Source organism: Falco peregrinus, chromosome 6 (assembly GCF_023634155.1).
Source record: "Falco peregrinus isolate bFalPer1 chromosome 6, bFalPer1.pri, whole genome shotgun sequence".
NCBI classification, from domain to species: domain Eukaryota; kingdom Metazoa; phylum Chordata; class Aves; order Falconiformes; family Falconidae; genus Falco; species Falco peregrinus.
Window position 1 is genome coordinate 92,016,528 of NC_073726.1, and position 26,288 is coordinate 92,042,815.

The 26,288-nt window shown below is 43.8% G+C and overlaps 1 protein-coding gene across 3 annotated transcripts in view; it reads right to left on the bottom strand.

The window, feature by feature from the left end:
• The window catches only part of MAN1A2 (mannosidase alpha class 1A member 2), a 145,109-nt gene that overhangs the window by 43,253 nt on the left and 75,568 nt on the right, over positions 1-26,288 (bottom strand). For all 3 annotated transcript variants that reach the window (XR_008747709.1, XM_055807498.1, XM_055807497.1), the window contains exons 6-8: positions 11,779-11,873; positions 9,057-9,180; positions 8,554-8,647 (exon numbers count right to left, since the gene is read on the bottom strand). Coding sequence is in view for 2 of the 3 variants with exons in the window: in XM_055807498.1 (XP_055663473.1) it covers positions 8,554-8,647; positions 9,057-9,180; positions 11,779-11,873 (313 nt within the window). In the remaining variant the exon portion in view is untranslated. The remainder of the gene's footprint in view (positions 1-8,553; positions 8,648-9,056; positions 9,181-11,778; positions 11,874-26,288) is intronic.

The window sequence follows — 26,288 nt, forward strand, 5'->3', positions numbered from 1 at the left end:
TTTGGGTTATGGATTTTTTGCCAGAACCTGACATTATATGTCACAACTTGATTTTCTGCAACTCTTGGTGTCGCTGGTTTCTTAGAGCCTTTAGGGGTATTAACAGATAACATTTAAGAGACTAATTCTGCTAAACAAAGCATCTAAGTAAATATATGAACAATGTAAGGGTGGGGGGCAGAAAATTCAAAGCACCTTCATAATTAAAGGAGAACACTAGCAGCTGCAGCTGGCAAAGACAGGAACTGTCAATACTAGCATCCTTCTCACTACCCATAACTAGACTATCAACCTGTTAGTTTATGTTACAATTATATTTTTATCTGAAATATCTGTCTGCAATATATCTTTGATCTTCTGAAAGATCACTTCATTTCTCAGTATTATTCACTCCACCTTACAATCTGCAAGGGCTTTGATCTCCCAGAGGTAGGTGCGAAGACTGAAAGGGCTTCTTGCTTAATTTGAACAATGAAAGTGCCGAAAATAGAAATCCAAAGAGCGTTTACTTATCAGCCTCTGCAACACCCTTGACAGTTTGCATTCCAGAGAGCCAGGACAGCACCCTCCAGCCGATGTGCTGACCGTTCTCAGCATCCTCACGTGGGGTACACAAAATGGGAAAGCACCTTCCTCATCAAGTTATCTGGGTGAGGAATACTCAGTATAGAAGAAGTAACGAATGACAAGGAAATTGGTAAATTAAACATGGACATTAACAGGCAGGTGGTGACAAACAATAACCCAGAGCAGAACTCTCCAGCTACTGATTGATGGGCCATTAAAGGAACTTTTCTCTGGCACAACGTGGGAGAGCCACCCTGAACTCTGTCGCTGGTGAGAAGGGGGCAACATGATCGTCATGAGCATTGTGAGATATTTCAGGGGACTTGCAGAACTGTAAAATCTATTTATGGGACAGCAGAAAGGGCCTATGGCTTTAGATAAAACTTTTATGAGCTATTTAGGGCCAAAGGGACGGAAAGGGAAGGATCAGGGTGGACTGGGGAGGAATGAACAGGGGAAAAAATGGAGACGAGGTGGCTTGAAAGGGTCTGGTCGCACATAAACAGGCTGTAGATCACCACAGTTGTCTGTCTGAGCCCTGCACCCTACCAGCACTGACTGCCCTATCTTCTTATTAAATCCTTTGGTTTAGCGTGTAACCCCACTCACTATCCTACGTGTGGGTGCTGCAAGGTGCAAGCATCAGCAGCTGGAGAAGCAGCCAGAGGTTGCAGAGCTGGCAGGGCTAGATGCCAGCACCTCGACAGGCTGGCACACAAGAGAGGTCTGGTGCCAGTAACTGGAGGGACTGGGAAGCATGTTGCACGGTCAGAGTGCCAGCAACTGGAGAAAGGGGCTACAGGTCCATGTGGTGGTTTATGTGCTGGCAATTGGAAACAACCGTGTTGGGTTTTCCCCACCCCCCCCCTTGACCTTAACCCTGAGTGCATGTGTGTACATGGAATTCACCAGCAAACGTCAAGCTGGACACACACCAGTGAGAGGAGGAGACCTGCACCTGAAAAGACCTGAGCTCTGAGGCAGCGGCTGTGCCTGGGCTGCAGGGCTCGAGCACAGGCATCGGGCAGGCTGCCAGCCCCACGGGTGCTGACGGATCCACGAGTGTGCGGGCACTTGCAAGGAGCGCGCAAGCATATGCATCTACCTGACAGGGGACATCAAGGAGCAGCAAGACCTGGCTACCTGTACGTATGGTTTATGTGCATCACGGCGGCGCCGGGTGCTACAAAGGCAGCGCCGTTGGTGCAGCCTGCAGGCAGCCGCATTTTCCTCCTCGCAGCATACGCGCGCACCTCTCTAGGCACGTCCTCGGCCTCGCTGCTGGCCAGACCTGCACCCAGTAACAGCAGCAGCTGCATCCATCAGTCTGAGATGGAGGGACCCCTACCTGGCTGGGCTTCAGCGACTGGGAAGGAGGAATCTCCAAGTCCTGGAGACTGCTGGACACAGTGGTTTTATGAACTTCTTTAACAAACTGCATTACAAACACTTAGATCAAATTTATTTTCAGTTTTCCTTTAAATACTGACAAATATAGACAGATGGTGCTATGTATTTGATACCATGTCATATGACAAATGAAAATAGATGGGGTGTATTGCTCATGGTTTGTCTATTACCTGCAAGAGTTTAAATTAAGCAGTTCCATTAATTACCTAGCTCAGCCCAAGAGCATTAGTGCAAAACCAGCTGTACAGACAGGCATAAAAAATTAGGAATATTCATCCAGTATTCACACTAACTTGATGACAGTAATTTAAAATTGTTTTTATTGTTTTTTCTACCTGTGAAAATTGCACCATTTTAATGGAAGTGTCAATCTCATCCAGTTAAGTTAAATCAACAGATGCCTTCTCTAAATATTTTAAAATTAAAAGTGCTTGGTTTGGTTTAATTTAGTAATGTATTGCTAGAAATGAAAGACCACCCGAAGAAACTGAAACATGCACATCTACAAAGGTATCTGCTTTGGTTCATTTAAAGGCCAGCCTACAGCGCAAGCAACGGGGAAATCGAGGGTACAGATTTCCCCCATTCAGCCACCTTGGTTGTGCTTTACTCGCTCTGTAGTAACAGATGCAGGGAACTACAAGGAAGTGAGAACATCACCAAAAGGTGCTAAGGCAACATGTCTAACCCTCTTATTTGTCTTCAGAGACTAGTCATCACTTGGTACGTGAAAGGCAGCATTTAAATTCCGTGCATTAATACACATACAAGGACTCACCAACAACACGATGTTGGTCGATGTAACTGCACTGCCAGGGTACCCCCCTCATCATGCTTTTAACTTAGTCCACTTGCAAATCTGCCTGCTAAGGGGCTTGTTTTCAGTGAGGAGACATGAACACAGCACTGTGGAACAGGCTGCAGTCTGAACATTCATCACATCAGCATTCAGGGGTGGTAATTTCAGTATTTGCTATTACATTCCTAATAGCAATAGTTACTCAGCGCACACACCGTAAATTCTCACACTAGCTCACTTTACAGTAACTTGTTAATGTGCTCACATATCACTAAGGTGTAATAAACACAGGTGGCTAACACAGACTAGGTACTTCTGCTTGTTTTCTTGCATATGGAAGCCATATATGGCTTAAAACCAGATTTTAGTTAAGCCGACAGCTTGCTAATGTAACCAGCCCAGGTAATTCCACAGGTAGCCCAGGTGCAGGAAGTCAGGGCGATCTGGGTTCCCCTCCAACAACGCTATCACTTGCAAGAGATATTGGAACCAGATGAAATGCAGTGATTTATTCCACTATTGGAAAGCAGAAAAGTGCCCAATTCAGAGAAATGTGCAAACACAAGTGGCATGTCCTGACCTGGCAATAACATGCAAAATTGGTGTTTTCTTTGTTATTGCTGTTCTAGTTGGTATTCTCAGCTAACCTGTTTGCAAATGCAAATTAGAATTAGATGTTCTCAATATATTTTCATTTTAAAAAAATCACCTTTCTTCAGTACAAAATAATTTCCACAATTCTGAAATCTCTTGCTTTTAATAAAAATCCTAGTTGTATCTGCTTAGCAGGTTCCTCTAGAAAGCACTGTCACCGTTTTTGAAAATAATCTAAATTCAAAGTTCTGATGCTTACACCAAACCAACCGCTCACCAAGTGAAATGAAAAGTTAACAAAGTTAAATGTAGGTTATTGTGAGAGGTTAGAAAATGTTTCTTGCCGGCTATTTTCCTTTCAATCTTACAGAAACTGAAACCCGAAGGCAGAAGTGTTGTAAATCACTTGTTTCTACTGGACCATCACCTCAGTTTGTAAGTAAAAATTCAATCTGTCAACACTCCTGTGGGCATGATAGCTCTGCCTTCTAGCAGAATCCCCAGTGAGCTGACAAATCCTGAGCAGAACCCATTAAGAAGCTGTCTGTCACGCCACTCATGCTGTACTAATACCTGCGCATTACAATCTTAAGCACAAATATTTAGCCTACACATGACATCATTCTCCTCCTCTGGGGTATAACGAGCTCCATTCCTGCTCCAAGCAGCAAGGGCCCCACCGTGTACAGCTCTATTATGAAGCATTTTCACTGGAAACCACGGAGATTTAGCAATGACCAGTAAGACACTCACCCCACAGTTTTTAGGGTTGGGGTTTATGGCATTAAATGGAAAAAAAAAAAATGATGGGATGCAACAGTAGCCCACGTGCAGCCCTGCCTGCTGCGGCTCCTGGCCCTGGCTGCTGCTGCTTCATGAGGCAGGCAGAAAAAGGAGGTAATCCATCTCCAGAACCCTGCTTCAATGCATTAAATGCACAGGGAAACACATGCTCATAAAAATGTAAACATTGCAAAGACATGGCTAGGGATTAGATTTATGTCACACAGTATGACTCCACTCTACAGCTTGTGAAGAACCCGAAAGCAACGGTCAGTCACATCCTTCCTGACAAAACCATAGTTACTAATTGACTGGTTTCGTTACTTTACTGATTATACCTTTTTAGGTATTTATTTCAGAAACATCGACTGGTTTTTGAATGAAAACACGTATCTCTGTGAGCACCAGCAGAACAATGAGCAAAAAGGACGGTCTGCATGGCTGGGGCACTGTCCCCAGAGCATCGCTCCCCAGCAGTGAAACTGCAGAACACACTGTTTACGCTGAGATCAAAGGGCCTGTGCTCTGATTAATCAAACCGCAGCAGAAATGACTCATCGGACCCTGCATCCTACCAGCAGAAGGACAGCGACAAGGTTGCAGAACGTCACATCCACTGTTCCACTTCCCCTAACCCAAGGGAAGGGACCACATTTAAAGCAGGCATCTGAATGACTGAAAACAGACAAGGCACAGCAACATGGCCTCAGATCTGCGTGGGCTAAACACACACGTACTCTGAAGCACAGAAAAACCCTGTAACATATTGCTGATGTCCAGAAGCTCTGAAAGATCTGTCCAAAAGCTAGATCATCATCACCCAAGAACCCTAGATAGGTGAAAAGGACTGGGTAGCCAGCGTCCCTTTCTTCTCTGAGTCCAGACAACTGGAAGTGGTTTGGTACCCACAAGTATCAGTGAATTAAACGTAGGAGAAAATGACAGCAGCTAAAACCAGGCTTGTTTAATGACTCTGTAAACAAATAAATATCACCTTCCCCCTCCATAAAACCTATCACTGACTTAACACTCTGATTTCCCAACACCCGCAGCTGAGATATAAGCTTCGCATTTACGAATTATATCCAGTTCATATAACATTCTGACGGGGAACATGACATTTAGATTCTGCAAAATCTGAGATTCCAAAAAAGAAAGGCAGTATGTCGTGAGACCCTACATGTGCGAAGAAGTTGCCTACATGGCAGCATCAACGACTGCACAGATCCCCGGAGCAAAGACGACAAAGGAAGGGAAGGTTTCCAGATGGGGTATTTCAAGGCACATTAGTGGCTCACGCTAACAGTTAATTCTTGGGATGGCAAGTCAAAGTAGATGCAGTCCTCGTGAGCTTTCTCGGTTAAAAACACAAAATGAGGATGTACCCAGGCTCCTTGTGCAAACACCTCAGAGAAGGTGTCAAAATACGTTACCAGGTATCAAGGTAGATAAGCTCTTGTTGCAAGTAGAGCTACAGCTGGCTTACAGCCCCCTGGGGCCGCAGCAAAGCCAAGAGAACGAGGCTTCACTTTTCTTCCACAAGTCTGTCTCACAACAGGAATGGCCTTTAAGTATTCAAGTCTACCTATCAGCCTGCTAGAACAAAATTAATCAGAAAACCAACACAGAAATACTATCTTTTCTCTTCTACTCAAATCATCTAAATTTTTTCTTTACCAAAAATAAACACTGAGAAAACTTGACCTCAGTGGTTTCTTCCATTATATATTTTGTTTAATACTCTCTGGACAATCAACTGGTATTAAGACTGCTATGTGCACATCACTGCTGTTTTTCTTACTTTGAATAAAGGTACCCGCCACTAGAATGTACCTACTGCTAGAATGACAGATACGGAAACAGAAAATAAACCCACTGCTAGAATGATGCTGTATTGCAGCTACATCCCATATTACTTCAACGGTGTATTTAGGTAGATTTATTTTACCTGTTTCATACCCCTCATGACTTAGATGGAATACTGTACAAATTAACAGAAAAGCTGACTAAAATTGAGCCAAAAAGGTCTGAGAAGGGGGAAAAAAAATGTTAGGCAGAAGAGGAAAAAAAAACCCACCACCAACAAAAACAAAACCCAAAACCCAGAAAGGTCAGAGTCAAGAGTTACACGTATCTAGGCAAATAAAGAGTTCTGAAATAATTCTCAGAAACTATGTGGAGAAGGTACTTTGCACAAGATAAAATGCATCAAAGGAAAGGTCACAGCAAAGATGAAAAGGGCAGCCTTCCCAGAAGCTGCAAGAAGAGAAGTTACGCTTTGATACTCTTCCCATTGTCTCAGCCTTTCCAGTACTAAAGTAAGTAACAAGCCAAACACAATGCTCTTTGAAATTACCTTCCGAGGAGGACATGAAAGCCTCGCCTGCCCTTAACAACAACAATGGGACTCAAGGCAGTATCAGTATCACAGACTCAGACCCCAGCCCTCCAGTGAACTGAGATGCAGCGCGTAAAGGCATCACCCTCACGTAACCGGCTGCTGTGATGCAGGGGACAGTCTCTGCAAGAGAGGCAGAAGGAAAATTCCTGCCCAAGCCACAGCTATTCCAGCTCACATGTCCAGGGTTCCAGAGCACGTGCACCCTTACTGTAACCTCTTAAACTTCTGCAAACAGATTTCAGTGAGGAGCGATCTATCAAAGACACAATAAAGACTGTTTCTCACCTGGTCTGCAAAAGGAAAAATAGAATTATCAATTCTTGCTATCTTGTCCCCCCCAAAAAATTTCAAGATACGTTTATAGAAGCTTGCTCATTTGGGGAAAATTCTTAGAAATACTACCAGAACATCTCTATCTGTAACTGAAAGCTTATTTGCAAAAAAAAAAAAAAAAAAAAAAAAGAAACAAAACCCCCCAACAACCAAATTAGAGGAAATAGGTTTGTGACTCATGAGCAGCACAGAAAAATTAAAGGCTCTATGAAGCTGTATTCTTTTTATCCTAATAACTTAAGTCTCAGCCTGTAACCCTAAGCTTTAGCCCCAAGTGTATTATCTTTCCAAATTCATTTAAATAGTATGTTTGAGCTCCACCAAACTTCTGCAAAGTTAAAATTTTCACTGTATGTTTATTCTCAGTGACCAGGAATATTTTCTTCAAGAGCTGCTAATTCTGAGCATTACTATTGCAACTGACAGACAGCCCCTACAGAATCCAGGTGATACGCCACATTAGATCACCTTTGATAGAAGCAGCAGGAGCAACTGGTTAGGAACAGCAAAAAGCAATAGAAGAAATTATTTCAGAACAAGGTAGAATCGTCTTTGGAATAAATACTAGGTGAATATTTTTATATTTTCACCTTTTTTCTGAGTGCATTGATCAACCTAAATTTGTCTGAAGAATTTATGTCATCTACCCATGTGTCCATCTTAGAAGGTGTCACTATTCTCTCAAAGACATTAGATGCTTTGGAGAGAATTTTGGCCTTAATGATGGCATGAGATGACTCTTTTCAGAGTCGTGGCAACGCCAGCCGCACGCACGTCCCTCGTACACCGGCTCCAAAGCAGATGCAAATTCTGTTTGCAAGCCACAACACATTCTGCTAGGTATCTAATGCCAACCACTGAAATCCTCGAAACCTGTCAATGATGTCAAACAGTTCATAAATAGATCTTGCTTGTTTTTCTTAAATAAACTTGCATTCATAAAAGAAACAGGAACAGAAACCTTGAAGAAAAAGATTCTCTTTTATCACACCCACTCTGACAGCACTACACCACTCAAGTTTTCTTGGAAGAATCACTTCAAGAAAAAGAATTGTGTTTGTGACTTTCTTTGTGTTTTCTCTCTCCACTCACACTGTCAGCAACAAAAACATTTTTTTCTTTTTATTCCAAAGCCCCTTCCCCCCCGCCCTTTTAAAAATAAAAAAAGAGACCTTGATACCAGCAGGATCTATGAGGAGGCTCATGGTGCCATTCCACATGCCACTAAGCAGAAGAACAATGTTTGTAAATGTCAGCCCTAACACCAGGTGAAGGAGCTCCAATTTAACCACCACAACACACATCACTTCCCCGTTACCGTACAGTAAGCCACTAACCAGATAGTTTGCAGAACAAAACCAAAGTGAGGAAACCATCTGCAGCCTCATGCTTTACTACTGAAGACTTTATTGACTGCTAAAAGGACAGGCACCAGAACGAGCAGGAAGCTGCTTTCGGGAAGTACCATAAAAACTGAGCTGGTGCCTTCAGAAAGTGACAGGCAAAAATCGGTTTCAGGAGATCTCAGGCCCAAGTTACCCTGCTACACTGCATGTTCTCAAGCAATGCTGCTTGTACCCTACAGAGTAGTCTTTCTGATCTCCCACTCAGCAACAAAGTAAGAAGTAGAGCTTTAATTAGGAATGAATAAAATAAGAATACTTACGCTGACCCCATCGGCCTGTTCTTGGATTCAAATAATTTGGATAAAGTCCATTAGGACGATCCATTTTTTGAAGCAACTTCCGAATGTGCATGACCTAAATTAAATCAAGAATCAGGATCACCACTAACAAGGTTCATCTGCTCTCTGCACATAGTTAAATCTAATCTTTTTTCTTTTTTTTTCTTTCAGTAGTAATTTTCTTAATCTGAACCCAGAAGCTTGCTTTCTTGAGGGCTTCCTGCAGATTAGTATGTTTTTGTTTTTAAAGGACTGCTCACACAAACGTGTTTAAAAATTATGGGTTTTAAATGTATGCTGAAACATGTAAGAAAACTTGTGTTGTATTTCTTTCAAGTAGAAATTTATGACAAGTATGAAAATATTTACCTGCTACCAAGAATGCAAACACAATTCAATATAGAAAGTACTTCCCCTTTACTGCAATTTATGATGAAACAGCATAAGAGACACTTGTATGATAAAAACCTGAATTTGAGACCCACCTTGTTGTAGTATACAGGGTCCCCTGTCAAATAGCTGAGGTGGACAAATTCCATGTGCAAGGTTCCAAACTCTGCAAGGATGCTGCTGCCGGCAGAAGCCCAGCCCCAGTTTCGACCCACGCCACTGAATTCCAACAAATATGCATAAAAAAGAGAAAACAGCAAGATTCAGAATTACTGTGCACTAGTAAAAACCACCGCAGCAAATTAACCAAGTAACAGCAAAATATTAACCCCTACTTCAGATTACAGGAGTTGGGGTTCGACTGATCAGTTGGCTCATTGGTTGGGTCTTTCTGGAAAGAAGATACCGTAACCTCATCAACATAAAGTCCTCTGATTAGAAGATATAATATCTCAATATCACAGAAATATAATGACCTAACACTGGGCGCAACCTCAGTTGTTTATTCACCGTATGTCCCTAAGGACGTGAATCAAAAGCAATTCTCAGAGAAGGAGGATGCTTCTGAAGGTGGCAGCACTCGCTTCCCTGTTCTGCTGGACATCTGCTGCGTCCCCTTGGCCTGGGTGGGACGTGCTTCGAGGCAGTATCGGACACTCCAGCAGGACGGGAGCAGGCCCTATCCTATCTGCATCCCAAACCAGCATGCTTGCTGTAGGCAGAACAGTACGAGGTCCTCAGGCTCACGTAAAGAATCAACAGCAAGTATCATATAACTCGTGTCTTTTGCACTTTAAGAAATACTATTTTGCTAAGTCATAACTCCTGAATTCCCTCTGGTTTCACTGAAAATGGGAGTTTTTCACCACGTTCCAGGATCAGGTCTTTTAATTCCTGAAGGTAACTACATTTTCCTGGAGATTACTTCTACCTCCTCTCATAAAAGATTTCAGTTATCAGTAAGACTACAACCACTTAGGAATGTCTTTTTACTTATTTTTTAGATTACAAATTAGAAAGAGGAAACGTAAAGGGAAGATGTTGCTCACAGGGCAGTCCTTGTAGCTCTGACAACCCCTTTTAAAACGCAGGAGCCACTGCTTAGAGTGCAGAGACAAAATCATGGCTGGCCCGGGGCTTTTTTGGTGTACAGCTCTCACAGAAAAAGAAAAGTAGGTGTTTCATGATGAACACAAAAACTAATACAATACAAGTCAATAATTCCCCAAATACTTTTTTCAGGTCTCATCTTGTACTGCATGGCAGCCGCATGCCCCCCCCCCTCCCCCCGCCGCCTGCTGCCGCCCCTGCCCCCGGCACACAGGCGCTGCTTCTGCTGTGATGCCGGCTGGTTCTGCACCTCAGCCAGACCGACACAGCGGCCGCAGGACCAGAACCGGCAACGCAGGGAGCTCCAGGCACCCCAGCCCTTTCCCCTCCGCCTACTGCAGACCCTCCTCCCTGGCCCTGCCGTCCTGCCTGCGCCCCGATACCCGCGCCACCAGCCCTGTGCTTTGCGGCCCCCACGCAGCAACCGCTTCAGCTTCCGAAACCTCGCCGCCCGCGCCGCTTGAGCCAGGGAACCCGCCGTGCTGCCCGCGAGTGTGGCCACCCTGGCCCACCAAGCACACGGCAACCACGGCACAGGCTTGGGCTGAACAAAGCAAAAATAGTAACTCAGAGGAATTTCAAGCCCTAGGAAACTGCGGAAAGAACACAAGGCTGAGTAAAACCGTAGTGCCGTGCAGAAAGCACATCACGAAATTTAAACAAAACAATGTTAATTGTAGAGAGGTCCAATAAACGGCCTCGGAGGCGGTAATGCAGCCCAAGCAGAGCAGAGAACACCAGGGAAGGGTGGTGAGACCCTGCGCCAGCAGAGGGGCAAACCCCGGCTCCACGGGCTTCGGGCTTCATCCGAGGGTGACGACAAAGTCAGGATTCTTTCCCTTCACAAGGTGGCACACGAGGCTAATAGTCTTAAAGAAATCCTAAACCTCTTTGCAGTCTAACAAAGTGTGACAAATATCTCCCCTAAAAGGATAAGATTTAAAACAATTGAAGAACTCTCTGCTATTTACTATGCTGAATTGCTTGACTGTGCACACAACCCAGACACGCATCCCAGTTCAGCTACCGTTTAAGAACATAAAAATTTACAAAATACTTCACATCAAAACCACGCTCCCAAAAGCCGATGGGAATCCCGGCATTGAACAAGCAACTCCAGATAAATCGGGCAAGGTGATGCCCTTCCCCAGGGCAATGCAGCCTGCGCCGGCACCCGAGCCCAACAGCCACCTCGAGGAGCCTCCTCACCTGCAGGGACCCCAGCGGGCTCACCACCTGCTCCTTACACCTCAGCTGAACTGTAAATTCATTATTATCTTCAGTCCCACCATCTTCTCAGACACTATGAGTCCTCTGAAGGTAACGTACAGCCCACACAGTACATAAAACCCAGTAAATCCAACCACTGCCTGGAAATTATTATGGTTTTTAATAGGTTCTTTAATGACTAGAGAGCCAATGATTAAGCCCCAGGGCAACACGTGGCATAATACGCTGGGTACGTTCTAATGACATGTGGAATTATTGCAGAATCAGGAGGAGAAAAAAATAAATCACGGTCACAATTTATTGCAGTTAACGAGGTAGAATGCTTTGGACTCTATTAAGGTTACCCGAAAGTGCCAGGAATGCCAATTTGTCTGCATCTTTTATAGCTCTACTGCTAAGGAAAACTGACGTATGCCGTAACTAACCTGAAGTCAGAGGGAGGAGGAGCACACGTCCCCACAAAAGAAAATGCGTTACCTTTTCAGATTCACCATTGCCCATGGTATACCCGTAGGGGTGTTGAAGGCTGGAAGAAGTTTTCCCGCCAGTTGCACTGCTTTGATCTTGAAAACCTAAGATAGTAGGATCAATTGCAAATAGTTACAAAGTCTGATTTATCTCCAAGAATTATAAAGGCTGAAATTTCCTTGCCCCACCCACCTCTTTGTATTAGAAAAGTTTTACACTGTAAAAAATGTATTAACTTATCATTTATTTTTCACTTGCTCACTTTATAAATCTCATTACGATTTCAACATGAAAAGAAAACCTGTCATTTTCATTTCTTCCCTTCCATGCTCTCCAGCGATAGTGCTTAGGTTCCTATTAAAAAAGAATATCAATTCTCCTCCCACCTCCCTCCACCAATATTAGGAATTTTAAGTGCTTTCCAAAGCAGTCTTTAAATCATACTTTAAATTTCGTAGCTAGAAATCAGAAGACAGCTCCCCCACCCCCACACAAGTATTTTAACTTTTACAAATTTCCAATCTCTTCTTAATGAGAGACAGATTTATAGTGCAGACAAAGTTCCTGTTCTTTTATGAACATTGCCGATGCAAAACCATATTAAAAAAACCATAAAACCCGCAATTTTCTATGGCTTTTCTTTCATTGATAATGCATTAGAAAATAACGATAGGCTTAATCTTCCCTCTCAAGTCTGATTACTCACAGAAATTCCTGACAAGACAAAACCTCCTTCACTTCTAGTGTTGTTTCTGCTTACTTTTGGAACATAAATCTGCAATAGGCTTATTCAGAGCTTAATGTTTATCGGTTAAACAAGCAGTTGGGAGAAAGTTCCTTCCAAGCCTCTGGAACACACCTTTCCCAAGGAAGGCATTTGGCAGAGTCCCATGGCATAAAGCTGTTTCTACCAGCTAGTTGTTAGTGTACATTTTAATTAACACATTGTCAGTATTCACTGCACTTCTGTAGATGTATCTTTATAATTTGGAGATAATGCTATTCACCAGTCTGAAGCACTGCACGAACATCTGAAAGAGCTACCATGCCCCAAAATAACTTCTGCAACACGGGTGGACTATGGAAACGTTACCTCTCTGGTGACCAGCAGTAGGGCACAAACAAACAGAATGGAGCTGCAACAGGGGAAGCTCAGGTTGGACATTAGGAAAAGATTCTTCACTGGGATGGTGGTCACAGCACCAAGCCTGTCCGAGCTCAAGGAGCATCTGAACGATGCTCTCCATCAAACGGTTTCATTTTAGGTAGTCCTGCAAGGAGCAGGGAGTTGGACTCCATGACCCTTACTGGTCCCTTCCAATTTGAGATATTCCATGATTCTATTATTACCAGCTACCTGACCAATACTGGGTAATCGAGAAGAGTAAGAGCTTTAAGGAGGACTACAAGACAACTCTGTTGGATTTCTAAAAAGGTTTTTCCCTTTTGTAAAGTCTATGGGAGGAAAATGGAAAACATGCTCAATAGAAAAGCAAGCTGAAAAGTAGCTGAAAAATAAGTAATCAAGAACATCCTCATTTTTCATATGAGGGTTGGAAAAGATCAATATCTTAATATTTGAGGAGATGACTAGCGAGACATGAAGCAAACCAGAAAAGAATATTAAAGATGACATCTAATTGTATTTGATGCAGTAAAGTATGGAGAGATGGAGGTGGATCTGAAAGCAATGAGCCAGGAAAAAGAACTTTTACAGAGGTACTCTAAATGACTTCTAAGATAGGATGTGTCTAAACTGAAAAAGAGGGCACCTCAGAATATGGTTTGACAGAATTGTAAAGTAACATAGGCAATATGGCTGGAATGATTTTTAGCAAAGATACTGACAAGAGACAGCCTTTGAGGAAAAAATGCAGAAATTTAGCAGTAAAATTTAGGTAAGACTCTGCCCTCGAATAAAGGACCAAGTCAAAATAGGAAGGCATTGTATAAATAAGAGGTATAATACTGGTGGAGTCTACGGTAAGCGGGGAAACAAAAAAACCCAGAGAGAAATAAATGCTCTATCTCTGCCCAGTTACATAAAAACGACCTGATCTGCATCTGTAAATACATGTCACCAATTCATCCTGAACTTTTAGATTTTTAAGGGGTAGGTGGGCCAAGACCAGACAGATCTCTAGGCAGTCATCTGCAGAGCATTCCTCTACAGCATGGACAAGCTTCACCACCGAATTTGGCAGAGAAGGACGACCGCCAGGTGAACGGTACACAGTTCAGAAAGACATCTGCGGCACTAATTTTAGCTTCAGCTTTTGGATCCTGCACCGTCTGAAAGTGCTACACATTGTGTTATTCATTAATAAAAGATGCTGAAATATTAAGGTAAGAATATTCAGTGGGAGAACATCCCTAAAAACACCCTCGCTAGAATAAAATTCCTAACAGTGAATTATTTACGTACCACTACCCAGCTTTTAATCCATCTGAAATGTACCGCGATATTTGGGGAACAAGCTATAGTACTGGAAGGAGTTTCTGTTAGGAGCGTATGAAGTCCGGGCTGAGCTGGTCTCAGCGTCGGTGAGTGTAGACGCTGACAGTTCCAGCCAGGCCAGCCCCACGCCAGCCCCTCGGCCTGCGAGCGCCCGCAGCAGCCACAGGTGCCCTCCTGCCACCTCTGCTGGGCCGAGTGCTCCATGTCCCCCGCATTTCGCATCAGAAGGCAAAACGCTGCCTCCCTAGGTCCCTCTTATCCAAGAACGAATGCAAGGAAGCTCTTAAATTGGCTGAGGAGATGCCATTACTTGCCCTCCCCGACACCTCAGCCCTGTCTGCTGCTTCTGGGGGACAAAGCCAGCCCAGCCTGCCGCAGCGTTTACTCGTGCAGACTGCAGTGTGGGCTTCTATCGGAGCAAAGTGACCAGGAGACTATATTTGGAGAGATGTAGGAGGAAAGAAAAAAAATAAAATAATAGAGATTTAGCAAGTGGTGGCAGATGAGCTGCCCTTTATGGGAGACTGCAGATGTGACCGGAGTGCTCTGCTGAGCTCATTAAAGTCACTTCTTTTACTAAGTTTCCAACTTACCATAAAAGCATCAGTAAATGCCTCAGGCTCTAGCTTTTAGGTAATGTGCTGGCATCAGACAACATGGTTACTTATCATATAGTAAGTATTTTTACTTTTTTTTTTAAAAAAAAAAGAAACAGGTTGAACTGATCGATTCTATTTCAGCCTTGGTGGTTCCCTGGTGACAGGCAATGTGTTTCAGGGAACATATAGGCAAGAAGGCCAGAGAAGAACAAAACCTGAATGGATGGCTTGAAAACAGAGCTCATTAGGAAACAGTGAAAGAATTGGGGTTATTTAGTGCAGAGGCAAAATGTTCAAAAGAGGACAAGACAATGACTTTTCAGTATAAAAAAGGCTCATACAAGGAAAAATAGTAATTTTTTCCGAGGACGCAGAGAATACAAAGTAACACCAAAATGGAGCAAGGGAAAGTTAGTTACCAGGAAAATGTTGGTGATAAGGATAACTAATAAGAGTAACTAATAGCGAAGCATGGCTGTGACTGCTGCAGAGTCATCGCTCCAGCTTCCACAAACACACAGTGCGGCACATGCAGCTAAGAAGGCTGATGTGATCTCGCTCTGCCAGAGCATGGAACAATAACTGAGAACCACACAGCTTCCTCACCGCTCCGCCAGCCCTTCTGCTGAATTGGGTTTGCGCCACAAGGGGCTGCAGTGGGGGCTTCAGTGAGGAGCTGCCAGAAGGTTCCCCGGTGTCCGACAGAGCCCACACCAGCCGGCTCCCAGCCGGACCCGCCGCTGGCCAAGGCTGAGCCCAGCGGTGACAGCGGCAGCACCTCAGGGGTGACGGATTTAAGAATAAGGGGGAAAACCTGCAGCGGGAGAGAGGAGTGAGGCTGTGTGAGAGCAGCAGCCCTGCAGCCCCCCGGGCCGGGGCAGGAGGAGGCAGGAGGGGCTCCAGGTGCTGCAGCAGATCCCCCCCGGCAGCCCGTGATGAAGCCCACGGTGAGGCAGGTGTGCCCCCAGCCCATGGAGCCCACGGGGAGCAGATCCCCCCCCCCAGCCCATGCAGGACCCCACGCTGGGGCAGGGCAGGGTGTGAGGACCCTCCCCATGAGGGGGAAGCAGCAGCAGTGACAGCGTGTGAGGGACTGGCGGGAGAGACATTGGGAGTGAAGGGAGGTGTGAGGGGAATTAATCCCAGGTATTAACCCCAGGGCAGCTGATCTGTCCATTCTCAGAACACAGACATGCTTTCAGAAAGTTTTCAGAAGCCACCACAGCCTTGGAGAAGTGTTTCCATTCTGTATGGCAAAATCTAATACGCTAAATCTACCCATTTACACCGCCTTTGGTCGGTTAACTCTTCTTTCTGCAAATGATGTACAGCAACAGAAGGATTCTTCCTCCTATCAAACACATATCAAACTGTTTACAGCTAGGAGGGAAGAGAAAATTAGCAGAAAAACCTAAACCCCAAATCGGGTAAGCGGATCCCCCATTAAGATGAAAACATCAATTAGTATCGAAAAACTCATGCGTGCAGCAGGCAGCCGTGAGGGCCTCAGCCACTTCCATCCATTAAACTGACACCTAACATCAAACCTGCCACCCACCCCACAACACGACAGCTTGTTCCTGAGCCTATTAATCCAAGTGAGGCCAAAACATTCAGCAGAAAAGGCCTTAAAGATTAAGATGATTCTTTCAAAAGCCTTATTGATTGATGCAGTGACTGCTGAGATGTACGGCTGCAGCTCTGAGAAGAGCGTACCGTGCTAACGCTGCTGCTAGGTGTTCCTTCCAGCACCACCAACGGCCACTGTTCTTAACTCTGAGGGGGATTATAGGTGTTTTACACAAGTAAAGAATCTTTCATTTATGTGCACAGATCAGCCCTTCAGTCAATCTTAAACAGTAACAAATGCCAGACTTCTGCTTAATTCGGGAAGTTATTACCTAGTGAGTATCCACAGTCATGCAATATAGCTGGTTCTGTAGGTTTGATGACTTTGGGTCCTCAAAAAAACAAGCATCAGACAAAAAGACCCTGCAGAAGTTCACAAACACGTAGTACTCAAGTACCCACCATCAGTACTACTATTACTACCACATTCCTTCAAACACTAAGCACGAAGATGATGAGGCAGACCTATCTAATTCTGAACACAGATGAAAACTCCCAGAGCATCTGACTGCAAGAGCAGACTCAGACCCTTGTGGAAAATATTTGGTATTTCTCAGCTCCAGCTAGAATAGTTCCCCTTCTACCTTCAGAGTTCAGCCTGCAGCAGTGAACTCTTTGCTGCCCTTTGTGGCCACCCACCCACCCAGAGCTCAGCCTGTGGGGCAGGACCTTCTGCGTGAGCAGGGATAGAGGCTCATGGTGTGATTACTGATGAAAATAAAGCAGAGTTGTAAAAAAAAACCAAACCAAAACAAACACAAACAACCAAGTAGCTAGCTTAGTAAGCATTGCTGTTTTGTTGCCTGTTCCTGTAGAAGCCTTACTGCACAGCAAGACGCCTGCATGCTGCTCCAAGTTCCAACACACCTCCCCCTTCAAGGTGGGCAGCACAGTGTTCCTGGGGCATTTCCCACTGCAAGTGGGGGCTATCCTGCTCCCAGGAAACCAAGAAATCACTCCCTCTTCACATATTTGCTTCCAATAAATTCCACGAACTTAATTACAAAGGATCTTGTGAGATGAGTCTATTCCCAGTTCAGGTCCTAGTATGAATTGGCAGTGGGAGAGCACTCAGCCGCCACATCTAGAACTGGCCCTGGAGAACATAAAGCCACGTTCACATGAGACTTAGCATGGCAGCTACAAACTAGACCACCTGTAGTGGTGAAACTATGTAGAATTACATGGATACAACAGCACCTCTTCAGCACTGTAGGTCTCTCTCGAGTCCTAGCAGATGCACAAGGAAGAAATGAAGGAATATTTGCAGACACTGCAAAGACAACGCCTTAACTAAGGTAATTTTGCTGTCTTCAGTGAGCTGTAATGATTACCAAAGTACCTGATGAACAGCACTTAGCATTTCTAAAAGACTACAAGTCCTTAAACAAGAGACACTTATCTTGTGAAGGGATGCTCTGTGAATTTATATTACTTTCTCTGACAGAAAATAAAATTATATATGGAATTTAAAAACCTAAATCCATCTCAGCAGTCTAAGATCAGAGGTAAAAACACAGGAGTCAACTCAAATCTGGACATAATGTCACCTTAAAATGGCTATGGTGTCAACCAGCTCTGCTTTCCTTACTTCCTTCCCTTCAGGTACTTGCACACATTGATGAGATTCCCCCTGAGGCTTCTCTTCTCCAGGCTGGACAGTCCCAGGTCTATCAGCCTTTCCTCGGATGACAGATGCTTCAGGCCCTCAAACACCTTTGTCAACCTTTACTGGACTCTCTCCAGTATGTCCAACATCTCCTGTTCTAGGGAACCCAGGACTGGACACAGCCCTCCTGGCGTGGCCGCACCAGTGCTGAGTAAAGGGAAGGCTCACCTCCCCAAGCTGAGGCAGCACTCGGGACATGGCCCAGGACACCACTCACCTTCTCGGCAACTCTTGCCAGCTCACAGGCAGCGTGGTGTCCACCACTTCCCTGCAAAGCTGCTTTCCAGGAGGTTGGCCTCCAGCACATACCGGTGCGTGGGGCTGCTCCTCCCCTGGTGCAGGGCTCTGTGCTTACCCTAGTGAACCACATGACGCTCCTGTCAGCCCATTTCTCCAGCCTGCTGAGGTCCCTTTGGGTGAAAGCATGACGCTCCGGCATATAAACCACTCTTCCCATTTTTGCATCATCAGCTAACTTGCTAAGGGTATGTTCTGTCCCATCACCCAGATCATTAATGAAGATGCTGAACAGGATTGGACCCAGTACTGAGCCCTGGGGCACACCACCAGTACTGGCCTCGAAGTACACTTCAAATCTACTTGGGACCACCACCCAGCCATTCAGCCAGTTTTCAATCCATCTCACTGTCTGCTCATCCAGCCTGCACTTCACCAGCTTGTCTGTGAGCATCTTACAGGACACAGCACCAAAAGCCTTACCAAAGTCTAAGAAGCCAATATCCACTGCTCGCTTTCCATCTCCCAAGCAGGTCATTTCATCACATGTTCTCAGGGTTGGCAGAGCATGACCTCCCCCATGGGAATCCATGCTGGCTGCTCCCAAGAATGTTGCTGTTTGTGGGCTGGGGAATAGCTTTCCAAGAGCAGTTGCTCCACCACCTTCTCAAGGATTGTGGTAAGGCTGACCGCCTTGTAGTTCCCTGGGCCCCTCTTTGAAGGTAGGGGTGCTCCAAGGGTGATGCCATTCACCTTATGCATTAGCTTTGGTGCCCTGTGACACTCATTTAAACCTTACTCTTAAGCTGCTACATTTCTGTAAGGCATGCACCTGGTAAACACAGAAGATTTACACAGGCAGAGAGAATGCAACTGGGTTTAACTCCTTAATTCTATCAGCCTCCAAAATTTCAAAACACTGCCAAATTCAACCCGACGGAAGCCCAGGACTTGTTACTTCTGTTCATGCAGCTGCTGCTGCAGAGTCCTCCTGTGCCTTGAGAGTTCTGTTCTCTCAAGAACAACAGGATAAAGCAGATAGTACTTCATATATATTATATAACTTGCTTTGCTGATCTACTAAAAAAAACCAAAACCCCAACCCCCCCCCAAACTCATACCAAAACAGAAACCCCATCACTAATTCAGCAAACTCAGAAAGTCCACATTTATGAATACTTACGACTGCTGCCTCCTGCACCCATTGTGATCCATGCCTCTCTTCCCTTTAAAGCTTCCTAAAGTCAAACCAGGGTTTTTTTGCACTGAAAGACCTTTGTCAAGGGATTTTCTGAAACTGCCTTAGTTTTCAAAACATGCAGACTAGGCTGGCATTTTCTTTAGCCAGTAACATTGCATGTAAGACTTCTACAAATGCTTTTATAAAAGAAAATCATGATGGATACCTCCCTGAAAGATTAGCTTTTGTTGGCAATTTGGAAGAATGGTAGGAAGGCTAGAAAGGCTGTCTGGTTTCAGATGATGCATGAAATCAGGTGATGAAATTGTTGCCTCTAATATCAAAGTCATGGTGACACAAGCCTTGTTATCCTTAGTATCTCTGTCTGGAGAGTTAAAGATTCAGCTTGCAAAAAAGAAAAATAAATTTGCTGTATCAGCATTATTCTGACTTCAAGGAAAAAGCTGCAACTGTGCCCTGCACTTTACTTCTAAAACAACAAGCTCAGTAAAGCTCACAGAAGCATACAGGTCTGTTCATACGCCCACGTCGCTGGATCTCCCCTTTCCTAGGGGCTCTAGGCTGTTCTGAGATGAAAACAAAGGCCATGGTTTACTTGGAATACTGAATACAGGGACAGGTAAAGCGTTAGCAAAAGAGATGGCAAGAAACTACCCCATCATATCAACTGATCTGGACAGACTAGATCACGCAGGAACGCTATCCTAGTGGCAGTTCTTAAGTTCCAGTTGCACTGAAAAGCATTAACATGCCTGTCTGATCATATTGTTCAGCTACAGTCTACAAATGACAGAAAAATAAACACAGAAAAATACTTAAACTGCATCAGTTAAATGCAGAAAAGACTGATATTCTCTGGTTGACTAAAACCTTCCCTATTTACATTTTACAAATTAGCAATTATATGTTCAAATGCTGCTTCTTAGGCAGAAGATAATAAACGCTATGGTGGCTTTCTACCATCAGAAGGGAAAGAGTCACAAACAGAATTCTTAAGTGATACTATCTTTATCTTTTACTGAAGTTTTCCAAAGCTGCTTTCCTGGAAAACAGACATGAGGAATCTAGTTACTGTTGACTGAAGCATCTTAGGATCTAATGAAATATTCATTGGTTTCACACTATTGATATTTTTGAAAAACCCACGTAAGAGTTTGTGCATATATTAGCTTATTAGAAATATTTGAAATTTCTGCTCTAGAACATCTAAATGTAAAAATTTGGCACGTACTGGACAACCAGCTAATCACATTTAAGCTACCTAGCACTGGCTAATAATACCTCAATTAAACTCAATTTCCATTCACTTCAATGGCCCCATCAGCTTCCTTGGCGTGGGTTTTGTGCATATCTGAATAGAAAAGTTACACGTTCTCCATTTTTAAAGGGCCTTCAAATCCAAGGCACTTTACACCATTCAGTCAGCATCACAGATCATTTCAAATTCAGAATAAATGTGATGAAAATCTGGCATACAAATGCCATACATTTGTACAATTAATTAATACAAATTGATCTGATCATTCCAGGAAGATATAACGCACCGTTTCTCATCCCCCCTAAATGAGCCAAAACCCACGGCAGTCGAGTTAATTGTCTCGTCTATTACTGCTACTAGAAAGTTGCTTTCAGCCTAGGCAAGGCTCATACTTTATCTTCCCTGCTTTTCACATCGCTGACGACTTCACCGCAAGTTTACCTGCACCAGCAGTATTAACCTGCCAGATTAGTCACCTTTGCAAATAAATTGTCTCAGGACTAGAAGCAACAATCCTGAGCTTGCACAACATATCAGCCACAGTCACTCCTGCCTAAGCACCCCATGGATGCAAGAGGGCCTCTGAAAGTCTCCTTCCAGATGATTTCTTCTTGCCGTGGGAGCTCCTGCAGCACAAGGAACCAGATGTGAGAGCACAGACAATGTCTGGCACCTGGCTTAAAAACATTCTCCCACTAGCTGTTGGCAACGAGGAAAATTGATTTCAAGAGTGTGGGGAAAGGGCAGGGAGCAAAATGAACCAGACTGTCATCAGGGAACCGAGCACAAGAGCCATCGAGGGACAGAGGATGGGCACGGAGCTCTGCCAGCGGGGCACCAGCAGGGCAGGACAGAGGGCTTCCAGTCCCCCCTGGTGCAAGGTGAAGTGCCAGGAGAAGTGGAGAGAGCACGGACAGGAGCTGAAGGGAAGAAACAAAAGACATCATTCATTCCCTGTCCCTCCTCCTGGAGTGCTGAAGCCGACAAGACATAAGAAAGGCCCACGGAGGGAGTGCCAAGAGGGTACTTGTACGGAACAGGAGTATGAGAAACATCCTGGGGAACCGACAGGCAAAGGCGGCTTCATCTCCAGAACGTACCAGTAGGAGCCAGAGCTGACCCTAACACATCAGCCTCCAAACATGCCCCTGTAGCCAAATACATCCAGGCAAAGCAAATGGCAAAAAAATGAATCTTGGGAGGTTTTTTAATTAATCTGTGATCTTTGGTGTTTTGGTACTACCAGCTGTTCTACTGAGCTGAGTAACGTGCTGCATTAAGCTCCTCAAGGTCCCAACCCAACCAAAGATCCAATCTCTCTATGGTTTTTAAAAAGGAAAATCTGTATTACAAACCCTAAGAAATGGTTCAGAAGTTAAGTAATTAAGCTTTCCGTGCTATACTTGCAAATCTTATGAGAATCATTTTCATGCAATAAAAAAATACCTGCCTTCTGATACTAATCTCTTTGGCACTGGCTTTTTTTTTTGTAACACCTGCTCCTAACATGTTCTCCCCTCATGTCTAATATCTCTTTGATTTCCCCTGTATTTTTCTCTGCCATGTCATCTTTTTGCCCTTCAGTTCTGTGCTTATTGTATCAATTTGCTTACTTTCTCAGTTATTCCTGTCTCCTGTTTCTCTTGAATGTGCTGCCAAGCTTTCAATTTTAAATTAATCTTGATTTCCCCTTTAGACTTTGCCAGAAATGACTCAGTCCCCACCTTTAGACAGTATTTGCCTTTACAGAAAAAGTTACACAGAGATGAAATTACATATTGTTTCACACTATGTGCACTCACTACACACAGCCTCCCTCCTCCCTTCAGTATGATCTGAAAGATCAGAATGCAAAAATCAGGGAGAGAGAGTCTAGAAAAAAAAATTAAAACCACATAGCTTATACGCCTTCAAAAACATATCCTTTCCACTATGTCAGATGCAAAGTACATTACACTGCACCCAATGAAAGTGAGTAAATAACGTTTTGTGCAGTTTTTCTAAGCGGATGAACTGGCTTGTTTTCACAGATTTACAAATACATTTAGCTTATCTACAGTTTATATACATGTATATATAGGAGAACCAAGTTCTGACAGAAAATTAGTCGACAAACAAAAGCTATGAGCAATGAATTAGTAAGCACTGAATCTTCATAGCTGCATAAATTCTGCAAGGCACTTGAAAAACCAAACATTTATTTTGAAAAATGGTGAGATAAATACCCTAAACTCCTGCCGCATAATTTATAGAACTCAAGGCCAGAAACATAAGACAACAAATTTCTTCTTTTATACCATGCAATCAAAATTAAAAAATGCTCATCAGACCATCTGTATAAAGCTTAATTACCAAGTTACCTTTATAATTACATCAGTAAGTAGTATTTGAGTGAAACGTTTCTTCCAGAGATGTATCTGGATTGAGTCATACACCACATATGTCCAGGAGAGGTAACTCTCGGTCCTCTACCTTCTCATCATTTTCTACCACCACTTCTGGTTTTACACAACCTTTTAAGAATGGGATTACCAAGAAGTCTGCAGCATACCAGCACTGGCCCTTTATTCATAGACTTATAAAGAAATAAATCCTTCCTCATATTCAAATCTCCTGTTTATAAACCCAAATGCTCACAGGTCTTTTGCCACAGAATTTCATACCAGAAATTCAAAGGGAGCTGCTTGCCTTTTGCAGGGCCACGTACTCTTCAAAGCCGCAGCTACTCAAAACACATCCCCTTGTTCTGTTCCCGTGTCGGTCTGGCCAACGTGGGTTGGTTGTTCCTGTAACACGGAGCCTGTGTCTACACCTTTGGCAACATTAAAATGGATGTAATTTATACAGGCTAGGCTGAACAACTGATTCAATTCTGCTGAAGTTTTCTATTTATTAGCCATCTCACCATGAGCAAATCTACAGTCAGCTATGAATTCTTATGAGAAGATTTCTATCGTCAAGGCACTACTATACTGATGATCTCTGATTTTCCATTAAGTGAATTTCTAGGATGGGGAGGAGGAGTGAAACCAGATGAACTGGCTCACCGACCCGTAGGTCACCTCAAAGGACCTTTCCTGAACACATAGTTAAGTGCCTAAACCAAGAGAACGCATCCACAATTTTGTATCTTGAATTAAAAAATAAATGTTAATGGGCTAGAGAGCTTCTTAGTAATTTCCTTATAAATCTGTTTGCTGATAATCAAACTCATAAATGGTAGCAACACTACTGCAGACAGCATCCCTTTGATTCCTGAGAGCAGAAGAATTCACCACCTTTACCATGGGATAGCTGCGCATGTCATTAGAGGCAACGTGAGTTTTGTTAATATTTTTGCCAGTTTTTAGTAGCCTTGCTTTAGCATTCATGGCATTTCTTTTTCCCTCACACTACCTGTTCTTGTCTAAGCACTTTTTAATATTCAAACTGCTTTCTAAGAGGAAAACATAACAGTCAGCACTGAATGAAAACAAGTTCCAAAAGGCAAAACCAACCAAAGACGCCTGGGTTTTAAAGTGGTATCACATCCAAAGTTGCATTTTTGTTTTTTTTAAAGTGGGGAAAAAAAAAATCCTGCTGGAAGAACTGTGGTTTTGGTTGATAAAAAGAGAATGCCATACTCCCTCTCCTACATCACGCCGAGCACGAAAACCCTCAGTGCAGACACTAACTTAGGGAGAACGAACACAGGAAAACTCAGCAGGTAGAAATTAACGTGTCACTGTGTCAACAGCAATGCCAATAAACCAATGTAATAACAAGGTAAGATACTGTGCTTGCTGTCACTGGTGCCCATCAGCATCAGCATGACCGAAGAGGGAGCCAGAAACTAACAGTCATGGTCATCAGGAGATAGACACATGTGAGTAGTTACAAAAGACCTGCTCAGCTTTTATAGCCCTCTACAGGAACTGGACCAAAGAGTGAGCTTTCAGAGTGGCTACCACTACATGGCTATTGTATTTTCTATTGCCAAAATACCTTGTCCTTTATTTCTACCAGTTTAAAGCAGGTCATACTAACAGGCAAACCTATTTCCAATCAGACTTAGAGGAAGCAAAATTGCAAAGTCAGTTTTCCCCTTCTTTCCTCCTCTTCAGGCGCTGTGTGGTACCAAGATGCAGCAGTAAATTGGGCCATGTGTCATCTGCCATCCAAGAAAGAGTTTACTACAAGTGTGGTAAACAAACCGCACAAGGATTACACGCTGCACTGCAGTGAGTACTGGCAATACCCAGTATGCAACAATGCTTTAAAGATCAAGGGGGGAAAAAAAATTTTTTTTTTTTTTTTCAGGCTGTGTCCTGTTAAGAGACCAGTGAGCTGTCACAACTACTTATGAACAAGCTGCTCATCTCCTGGCAGCAAACTGAAATCTCATCTTCACTGGAAGATGAACCAGTTCACAAAATACGTTGCCTTGCTTACTGAAGACCTATACTTTATATATTTAGGTCAGTTGTTGGGGACATCCATTGGTATACATAACAATCTGATTAAAGAATCTTCCTGAACAGAAGAGATGCTGCCTGCCAGTTTCCTGGGAAGGATTAGTTCAATTATCTGTTAACAGAGTATCAGGTACTTAACAGCCCTCGCTCTCTGCTTTAAATGAGATTTCAGGCTGGGTTTATCCATGTGAATTACATTATTATTTTGCCCAGAAAGATATATTGCTTTGATGGTGTTTATAAAGATGAGGAAGACAATCATGTAAAGGAACTGCTTTATATCTAAGGCTGGCAAAAGTAAATCATTAATTTTTCTTATATTGCAAATACCCTAAATAACTTTATTCAACAATAAGCCACCCTTTTTATTGTATTAATAAGTCATCAGCAGACAAGAACACACTGTCATAATGGTGTAAGTGTCCTCCTGCCACCATCACACAGCAGCAGGTAGAATAATATTCACTTTGTTTTCCTTACTTGATGCCGTTTCTCAAGCACGGCCACGTGTGCCATACAACTGACCCTCTACCCACCTCCAGGCTCCTGTCCTTCCATGCATTATTGCTAGCAGGAATATTTTATTTGCCTCTGTCAGTCACACTAGGAGTTTTAATGATTTGTGAAGCTCCACTTCATGGCGGGGGAAGCAAGCAGTCAGCAGGTGGCTTGTGCACTCTCTCCATCTCCACAATGCTGATGCTTCGATGATGATGCTTTGTTGCTCTAAAGGCAAGACGGGGTTAACTCCTGCACGCCCTGAAAATCTTTACGGACTGCTAACAAACGATCTAGGCAAAGCACGTATCACTTAACTAGCCCTCTCAGTCAAACCAGAACGTAGGCAAGAACTGGGAACAGCCCCTGAATGGTGCTGCAAACAGCTGTGGCCCAACCTCTGGGGGGAGGAACCCAGAAGCCGTGGCCTCGATGTTTGGTTTCATTATAGACCCCTGTGAGATGCTAGTTCCATCCCAGTTTTCAGGGACCCCTGCTAACTGTACCATTCCTTTT